The sequence below is a fragment of the Protobothrops mucrosquamatus genome, unplaced genomic scaffold, assembly GCF_001527695.2.
Source record: "Protobothrops mucrosquamatus isolate PMUCROS unplaced genomic scaffold, P.Mucros_1.0 scaffold2007, whole genome shotgun sequence".
Classification (NCBI taxonomy): domain Eukaryota; kingdom Metazoa; phylum Chordata; class Lepidosauria; order Squamata; family Viperidae; genus Protobothrops; species Protobothrops mucrosquamatus.
In genome coordinates, this window is record NW_015388120.1 from 46,664 (window position 1) to 56,325 (window position 9,662).

Here is a 9,662-nt window from a genome sequence, read left to right on the forward strand (position 1 = left end):
CCCTCCCTCTCTCTCTTCCTCCCCCTCTCCCCATCTCTTTCTCCCTCCCTCCCCCTCCCTCTATCTCATTATGCATGTGCATGCATTGGACCATTGAGTTGTCCTTGAATGATTAAGAACTTTGAAGCATCTCATTGATCGTGTGTTAAATGAACGGCTGCTTGGGATTTCTTGAACGGGCAGGAAAGGTTTGCATAAAGGAGATAGTATATAAGGGAAAGGAAAAAAAGAAAAGATAGAATCATTTTGAGAGTTTATTTATTTATTTGACTTGTATGCCATCCCTCTCTCCTAGCGCTTACTCTGACCCTCTTACAGAGATTAAAAGCCAGTAGAGCCTTAAAAGAATAAAAGCCAGTAAAACATTAAAACCATAAATAATAATAATAATCTACAATTAAAAGATGCGGAGGAAGGGAGAAAGAGGCAGATGGGAGGAGGTAGGGCCTCCAGAGCAATGGCACCCCTTTGGGGCCCTTGGCGAACTGACCGAGCCACATCTTCAGGCCCATGGGAAGACGGTCAAAAGGATGGCTGCGAATCTCACCTCAGGGAGGGGCACGGTGTTCCAAAGGGCAGGTACCACAGCAGAAAAGGCTCTTATCCTGGACCCCGCCAGCTGAAATTCATCGACCAAGAGGGTCTGTAGCCTGCCCCTTCGGCTGGCGCAGGTGGGGTGGCCCTATCTCATTGGGATGAGATGTTTCCTCAGAAGCCATAATTGCTTTTGCCCCAAAGATGTTTTTTCAAGAGGCAACTGGACTTGTTTTTCTTTGAAGGCGTTCCGCTTCTCATCCAAGAAGCTTCTTCAGCTCTGACTGGATGGTGGGGAATGGAAGGATTTATACTCCCTGCAGACAGCTGGTCATTTGCATTCTTTTTAGAGAGTCATTGAGGCTACCTGGAGGTTTACCTGTGTCCTCAGGATCACCTGAGTGGTGCAAATGGGTGTGGAGCCTTCTTGGAACTGCTGAAAGGACTATATTGTGGACTGGAGATAGGTGATGTCGTATCCCTCCCCCTCTGTTGAGAGAGGGCTGTTCAGTTTTAGTATAGATGGCCTCTTGGAACCCTCTTTCAAAGTAGCGGTCCTCTCTGTCCAAAATGTGGACTTTGCTGTCTTCAAAAGAGCTGCCTTTGTCTTTTAAATGCAGACGGACTGCTGAATCCCATCCTGATGGCTTCGTTCTCCTATGTTGTGCCATGGATGACAGAATCTCCATAGACAAATTGCTTTTGCGTTTCTAAGACAATAATTTAGAAACTTAAATTGGCTTGCCCCCTAACGTCCGTGCTGAGCTTGACATTTGAAGGCAGGTGTCGTGGTCCGATAGATGAAACCCCTTAAAGAACTTTAAGGAAAGAATTCTTCCTTAGAGAACATTTTATTCAGGAAACAAAGTATCAGCACTACATAGTTGAACCCAAAACTAGATTCCCTCCCCACAGATACAAAGTAACAAGTTGCAAGTCCCACCCCCACTAAGCAGTCCTAATTCACATTCTCCAATTAGACCGAAGTGCAGGCTCTCTCCCCAGCTCCTCAGCCAGCCAAAACGTGATGGGTTTGTGTCCTTGAGTTCCCACGGAACTGCATTATTATTATGGCTAGCCGAGCTCAAGCATTCACCCCATCCTCCCTTCAACACCTGATCTCTAAACAGAAGAAAAAGCAGGTTATAAAGCAAAGTAAACATGGCTGCAATTTCCATCAGTTGTCAGAGCAGGAACATCCATTGTTACAGCGTTGACAGCAGATTTGATTGCTCGGGGACAAAACAAAAATATGTAATAATATAATAATAATAATAACAACAACAACAACAACAATAATAATAATAATTAGTTGTTGTAGTAGTAGTAGAAGTAGTAGTAGTAGTAGTTGGAAGGGACTTTGGAGGTCATCTAGTCCAACCCACTGCTCAGGCAGGAAACCCTATACAGTGATGGCAAACCTTTTAGAGATCGGGTGCCCAAACTGCAACCCAAAACCCACTTATGTGGGCGTGGCTGATTGAATGGGTGTGGCCAATTGGGTGGGCGTGGCTGCGGTGGTAATGGCAGACTAGATGGGACTAAAAAGTTCAATCAATCAATTCCAACTTTGCGAGATCTTTTTTTTTTCCCGTGAGAAGTTGAAATTTATTGAACCTTTTTTTTTTTTTTTTTGCACACGGCGGCGGAGGCCTAAAGTGAAAAGGTTTTATAAAACCCAGCTGAAGGCCTAGGAGTGGGGCGACGGCGCAGGTGCCCACAGAGAGGGCTCTGAGTGCCACAGGTTCGCCACCACGGCCCTACACCATTTCAGACAAATGGCTGTCCAGTCTCTTCTTAAAAACTTCCAGTGTTGGAGCATTCACCGCTTCTGGAGGCAGGTTGTTCCACTGGTTAATTGTTTTAAACTGTCAGGAAGTTTCTCCTTAGTTCTAGGTTGCTTCTGTGCTTGGCTAGTTTCCATGTTGACGCCTAAAGTTGAGATCATCCTATTTAAGACAAAGGTGAAGGTTGTACTGTGTGACAGAGGGTCTTCTGTGCATTTTATTTCTCTTACCGAAACAAATGGCAAGATGTGCCTTTTGATGATCTGGCTGAGTCTACTGACGTGCTGCAAAATGGCTTCTCTTCCAGGTTTGACTATACAGGACATAGTATTTGTCTTTGACTACGACGGAAGGAGGAAAACAGGAGAGGCTTTTGTACAGTTTGCCACACCGGAAATGGCTAATAAAGCTTTGTTGAAGCATAAGGAAGAAATTGGAAACCGGTAGGAAAATCACGGAAAGGGGTCACTTTTAAGAGGGAAGGAACGGCCATGTTCTCACTTGCACATGAGGCAAATTTTTAATATGAATTGGCTCAAGGGGCGGGCAGGGTTGTGTGTGTAAATGTTTTGTTTTTTGTTTTTTTTTGCTACCTGATTTTGTTTTGCAATTGTTTTGCGCTTCGTAAGCCAAAGTGTGCCTGAACAAACCAGTTTTCTCTTGATCCCAAGGTATCTGTTTTCTGTTGGGCTCAGTCTGGGTTTGGGACCTTTTGACAGAAAATTGTGATATTTCAACTGAGCTTTCGTATATTAAAAAAAACTGCTTGGTCTAACTCTTTCATGGTCTAACTCTTTCCCTTTAAAAAAAAACAATTTTCTAGCTATATAGAGATATTCCCAAGTCAGAAAAGTGCAATCCGAACACACAATGACTTTTTCCGATATAAGAAGATGATGGCGTCTACAGTTCCAAAACCGGGTTCGGAAAACATTTTTGAGGAAAGCAAGTTGAACGAGGTCTCGAAGGCCAGCCCGGCCTACGAAAGTGAAAAGAAAAGCGGTGAGCGCAGACCTTACGGGTAGTCCTCTACAGCAGGGGTCGGTCCTCAATTGTGGCAACTTTAAGACTTGTGGACTTCAACTCCCAGAATTCCTCAGCCAGCTTTGAGGGGTCCTCAACCGTGGCAACTTTAAGGCTTGTGGACTTCAATTCCCAGAATTCCTCAGCCAGCCCTGAGCTCTTATTTTCAGGGCGGGTGTGTGTGTCTTTTCCACAGTCTCACCTCGTGGTGACACAGCCAGCCCTGCCCAGACAGCCCACTTCTTCTGTGGCCGAAGGAAATGCCTTTGCAGCTGAGAATGGAGCTTCGGCCTGCGTTTGGCCCTCAGAGGCCTTCCGGAAAGATCTTGCAGCCGAGAACCGAGGTACGGATTCAATCCGTACCTCGGTTCTCGGCTGCAGAAGCCTTTCCAGAAGGCCTCTGGCGGCCAAATGCAGGCCAGGGGGCTCCGCAGAAGAAGTGGGCTGGCGAGGTGAGGCCTGACTGCAACAGTAAGCAGGTATGTGGCGCGTGGGGCAGCTCTACCCCACCCCTGTCCTAGCTTGAGTTTTAGGCGTGCACCTTGCCCCAAAACTAGGGCTTATTTTTTGGGGGGTAAGGCTTATATTGGGCCCACCCCCCAAAATCAAGTTGGCTTATTTTCAGGGTACATCTTACTTTCAGGGAAACACACGGTATTATTACTGTTGGTGCTACCTTTGCTTTCTTTTGCTGTAAAAAGACTATAAAAAGAATGAATGGCACACAAATATAATTTGCGAATATTTGTTTTGCTGTCTTGGCTCTACAGAGGTTTATAAGCAAGGATTTGAAAAGCCTCAGGAGGTGGCTGAACTGGGAAGCTTCTCAGCCCCTTATTTTGTCCACCTGAGAGGAATGCCCTTTCAAGCAACGGCGCAAGATATCATACAGGTATGCGGGGGGGGGGTGTAAGGTGGTTTCAAGCAGATGTGAGTGGAAAACTGAGCAGTTGTGAGTGGAAAAAAGGCCTGTTTTCAGCCTGGATTTCTAATGTCTTAGTCAGTCATTGAAAGTTGCAAGAAGGTCAGATTAACATTAAGCTACTTCTAGAAGCTGCCGGCTGTCGCACGATCGAAATTTGGATCAAAATTCAGCAATTGGCATGTATTTAGGAGGGTTGCAGGGTCCTGGGGTCATGGGATAAACTTTTGCAACCTCCTGAAAAGAAAAGCCAAAGCAGAACCCAGATTCACTTAACAACTGTGTAACTAACTTAACAACCAGAATATAAACTGACAGCAAACCGCACTCCTTACTAGCACTGATGATGTTACCTAGTTTGGGTCACGAAACATCTGCAAGAAAACAAGCCAGCTCAGAGAGCACCCAGGACCCCACCGTCGTCGTCGTCGTCGTCGTCGTCGTCCTCCTCCTCCTCCTCCTCCTCCTCCTCCTCCTCTCTGCAAAGCCCACTCCTTTCTAGCACTGATGATGTTACCTAGTTGGGTCACAAAACGTCTGCAAGGAAACAAGCCAGCTCAGAGAGCACCCAGGACCCCTCATTTGAACCCTGAGCCACAGATATTCTCCTTCATTGGTAACAACTTTCCATTGCTAAGCAAGACTGTTGTTAAGTGAGCTTTGCCTTATTTTATGACTTTTCTTGTCACAGTTATTAAGTGAATGGAAATGTTGGGTTCAGTTGTAGTCGTCAGTCAAGGATTACTTACAGTTTTAGAAATTACTGGCTGAAATGTATTTCTTTGAAATTTCTAGTAGTTTTTTTATCACAAGGAAAGGGATGAGTGTTAATTAAAAGTGCTTGCCTGAGAAATTGATTGCTTTAGCATTTATATTATACGAGCCCGACATTTCAGCCTCTGGCTTACGATTCATGGTTAGTATTTTTAATGCTGGCCCGTGATTTTGATAGTTAACTTGATACTTTCAGTTATAGTTTACATCAGGTTGATTAACTAAACCCTTCTGGGTTTTTGTTGTCGTGTTTTGTTTTGTTTTTTAGTTTTTTGCTCCCTTAAGGCCTGTGAGGATCACAATGGAATATAATTCATGTGGCCAAGCGACCGGAGAAGCAGACGTACACTTTGAAACACACACAGACGCAGTTGCCGCCATGGCCAAGAACAACTTCAAAGTCCGTAAGTACCTCTTGTGAATTTTTCACAGGTTTGCGGGGTTTGAAAAGCAGTTGCGAGCAGTGCTATACATTTTTGAATAAGCCAATGCCAGGAATGTGGATTTCCTAAAGGCAGGTGTCAGTCACAGCTAATAGCTGATAGAGATTGCTTTGAATTAATTTTGCATTTATTGTAGGAGAACTGCTGCGAGGGCAGAGTTAAACGCACCATCAGTTTAGAATCATTGTGTTCCCACAAGCACTGCAGGTCCCAACCCCTCCTGAACCCCGTTGATCCATGCAGGTAGTCCTCGACTTACAACCGTTCATTTAGTGACTGTTTGAAGTTACAATGCCACTAAAAAGGGACTTACAACCATTTTGCACACTTACGACCATTGCAGCATCCCCATGATCAAAATTCAAATATTTGGCAACTGGCTTGTATTTATGACGATTGCAACGTCCCGGGGTCATGTAAATCAACTTTTGCGACCTTCTGAGAAGCAGAGTCAACGGGGAAACTATATTCACTTAACCATGTTATTAACAACTACAGTCGTGGCCAAAATTGTGGAAACCTTTTGGGGAAAAGTGTACAGTAGAAATGCCACATTTGGTTAGGTTTCCACCCATTTTTCTTCTAACTTGTTTATAACTGTAGCCTTCTTCACTTAATAATACTATTTTACATGGCTTTCTGGGCAAGCAGTCAACTCTTTGCACTATGACTTTAATTTTATTACGTTTTACAAGCTCACTAAATGAAAGAACACAAAAAAACCCAGCCAACTTGATAGCGATCACATAACACACTGACAAATGTCCTCCTCTCAGCTTCAATACATGACATCAATCACTGAATCCTACTGTGATCTGATTGGCTCATTGCCAAAACAAGATGACACCCGATTGGCTCTCTAAACACTCATGCTCATTGGCTACAATCGGATGAAGGGAAGCTACCTGATATCAACCTAAGCAAGTTGTGCTTCCTTTTTCTGGTTATTTGGCTATAACTTTTCATAGAATACAGATAATTGAGCAAACTATGTTGCATTACATTCTTGATTAAATTATCTTTCCATCGACATATAATTTTATGGTACTGCTCCAAAAGAAAAAGTGGTGTTATTAGCCATCAAACCTCAAATGTACACTTTTCCCAAAAGGTTTCCACAATTTTAACCACTACTGCATAGCGATTCCCTTCACAACTGAGTATAAAATGGGGGCAAAGCTCACTTAACTGTTGTCTTGCTTGGCAGTGGAAATGTTCGGCTCAATCATGGTCATAAGCCGAGGACTGCCCGTATCTTGCACCAATTTAGTGCTGAACTTTTAGTTTACCAGATTTCCTGTATATAGACTTCAATGACTAACCTGTGCGGCAGCCTTACGAATGGTGCTGAGTCTTTGTACCTGACATTTATCTCCTTTTATTTTGCAGAGCATAGTTATATTGAATTATTCCTGAATTCATCACCAAGCAGAAAATAGAGCAGTCTACGGTAGTGGTATAATTCCCAAAGTTTAGGTGAGTTCATTGGGAAATTTGTGGCAGGGGAGACGTGGCTCGTTGAGGAATGTCTGAATTCTTGGGCCGTTAGGGTTTTTGTCAAACTGGCCCATTCAAGAGCCTAAAGTGGCTTTGGAGGTGATAACTTTTTTATTATTGATAACTTTTTTATTATTAATTCCTGATATGCCGAGACATACTTTTTCTAGGAGACAGTAATGGCCTGATGATGACGATGATAATAGTAATAATAATGATGATGTTGGAAGGGACCTTGGAGGTCATCTAGGCAGGAAGCCCTATACCATTTCGGACAAATGGCTGTCCAGTCTCTTCTTAAAAACTTCCAGTGTTGGAGCATTCATCACTTCTGGAGGCAGGTTGTTCCACTGGTTAATTGTTCTCACTGTCAAGAAATTTCTCCTTCTACCAGTTGTTGCTGGTAACTGAATTCTCCATAAATGTGACTTCTCAATGGCCAATTTCAAACTAAAAATTGTTTGGACCAAGAGGAGCATACTTTTTTTCTCTTAGGACTTACTTTTTTAATTGTTTTAATTTTTGAAATGAACATAAGAAATGGGCTAAAAGTAGTGCATGTTCGGACGGGTTTTCTATGAGGTGAGCATGTTAACTGGGCTCAAAATTTTATGTTCATATTATTCTCTAATCCGTGGCTGTGTGACAACCTATCTGTTCACATTTATGTTCCTGTAATTACCTTTAAACTGCTACTTATTCAGGTTTTTGCAGTCCTTAAACCTGGAATAGAATTGGGCTTTTTTCCAATTATTTTACGTGGTTTCATTCTCCTATTGATTAATGTTAATTGTTTGGGACACAAGCTCAGATCCAGTCTGCTATCTGAGCTTTGTTCTGTTTACGTAATTGTTAAAATCAGAACCAAATTTACTTGATTTCTTTTACTGGGAACTAAGTGACTTGAATCCATTGACTAAAGTTGCATATTGCAGTAAGTCGTTAATTATTTAACTGATTTTTGTCTGGATTTGCCCAACAGACCATGATTGTCTCAATTTTTGGTTTTATAGTGTGAAAACTAAACAAGCTTTTGTAAGGAAAGCTGTAAAATAGCCAGATTTAGAACATCGTTAGAGAACATGTATTCTGCTAAAAGAACCAAAAAGCTTTGTGTTAAAATTAAATACCACAAATGAAGTATATGTGACACAGGTAGTCCTTGACCTACGACCACAGTTGAGCCTACAGTTACAGTTGTAAGTTGTGATTAAATCATTATGCAGAATTTCACATGACTGGACCCAGTTTTACTACTTTTTGCGATGGTTATTGAGCAAATTGTTCAGTAAGGACCTTTATTGGCCGGAAACCGGAATCGAACCCGTTTCCGACAAAAACATAAATTGCAGTCACGTGATCATGGAACGCTGCAAACCGCCGTTAAACGTGAGCCAGTTGCCAAGCATCCAAAATGTGATCGCATGACTTGGGGGTTGATTGTATGGCTGTTGCCACTTCAAATCTGAGTCGCAAGTACCTTTTTCAGGGATCCGTGGTAACTTTGACTGGTCATAAGTTGAGGATTACGTATACCGGGGTAGGCAACCTTGGCTCTTTTATGACTCGTGGACTTCAACTCCCAGAATTCCTGAGCCAGCCATGCTGAGGGGAAAGGGAGAGGTTTCCAAGCTGAGCCATGCTGGCTCAGGAATTCTGGGCATTGAAGTCCACGAGTCATAAAAGAGCCAAGGTTGCCTACCCCTGCCCTATACTTATTGTGTCAACTCCTGCAAACTCTCTAACCTCTCAACTCTTACAAACTCTTTAAGAACAGAAAAGTTGTACTAGGCCACAGTCTGTATTTTAGGATCCTCAAAAGAAACACCGATCACTTGATACTCCTTTATGAATGTCATTTGACTGGCATCCTTGACTTCTTATCCTCAGGTATGGAAATAGGCCAGTGTTCCTCTCTTGTTAATTTGCTTCTGTTCCCTTTTCTCAACAGATAAGCTAAGATGCTTTTCATCTGCACGTTCCTAAAGCTGGACTATTATTCCCGTCACCCCCCCCGAATTGCCTTCCCAAGAAAATCCAGCGGCTGTGTCTGAAACCCTTCCGAAACGGTTGTGCGGGCTCTGTTTTACGTAAACCAACATTAAAGTTGAACTGTACTTAAATTTGCTCCGGTACGTTTCCTGGTTGACTGGGAGCCAAGCTGAGAGGGTCCCACGCGGCTTGGCTTGTCAATTCTGACCATGCAGATGGAAATGGCCTTTTGTTTCAGAACATCTGGCTAACCAAAGCCAACTCAAACATTAAATGGTGAGAGGGTCCAATCAGTATCTAGAGAGAACTGCAGGAAATTGTGGTCATGTGCCTGCTCTGCCCTGGTACATTTGGGGACGTGAATAATGTTTGTGTGAAACTTGGTATGAGCAGGGCTTTGAGACAGGAACGTGGAGGAAAAGCGGACTAGACACCGCATGGATGCAACTACATGCATGAAAGAATGTGCTTCTGAAAGGATCTTCTATCCGGGTATCCAGCTTTGGCCACTGTGGACTTCAGTTCCCAGAATTCCTCAGCCAGTCATGCTTTAAAGCAGGGGTAGTCAACCTTGGCTCTTTTATGACTCGTGGACTTCAACTCCCAGAATTCCTGAGCCAGCACAGCTGGCTCAGGAATTCTGGGAGTTGAAGTCCACGAGTCATAAAAGAGCCAAGGTTGACTACCCCT

At 43.3% G+C, this 9,662-nt stretch overlaps 1 protein-coding gene across 1 annotated transcript in view; it reads left to right on the plus strand.

The window, feature by feature from the left end:
• Window positions 1-9,103, plus strand: part of GRSF1 (G-rich RNA sequence binding factor 1) — a 22,454-nt gene extending 13,351 nt beyond the window's left edge. The window contains exons 5-10 of the mRNA XM_015823830.1: window positions 2,629-2,764; window positions 3,145-3,323; window positions 4,115-4,236; window positions 5,309-5,444; window positions 6,873-6,959; window positions 8,932-9,103. Of these exons, the coding sequence (XP_015679316.1) occupies window positions 2,629-2,764; window positions 3,145-3,323; window positions 4,115-4,236; window positions 5,309-5,444; window positions 6,873-6,922 (623 nt within the window). The 3' untranslated portion in view covers window positions 6,923-6,959; window positions 8,932-9,103. The remainder of the gene's footprint in view (window positions 1-2,628; window positions 2,765-3,144; window positions 3,324-4,114; window positions 4,237-5,308; window positions 5,445-6,872; window positions 6,960-8,931) is intronic.
• The last annotated feature ends 559 nt before the right edge of the window (window positions 9,104-9,662 follow it).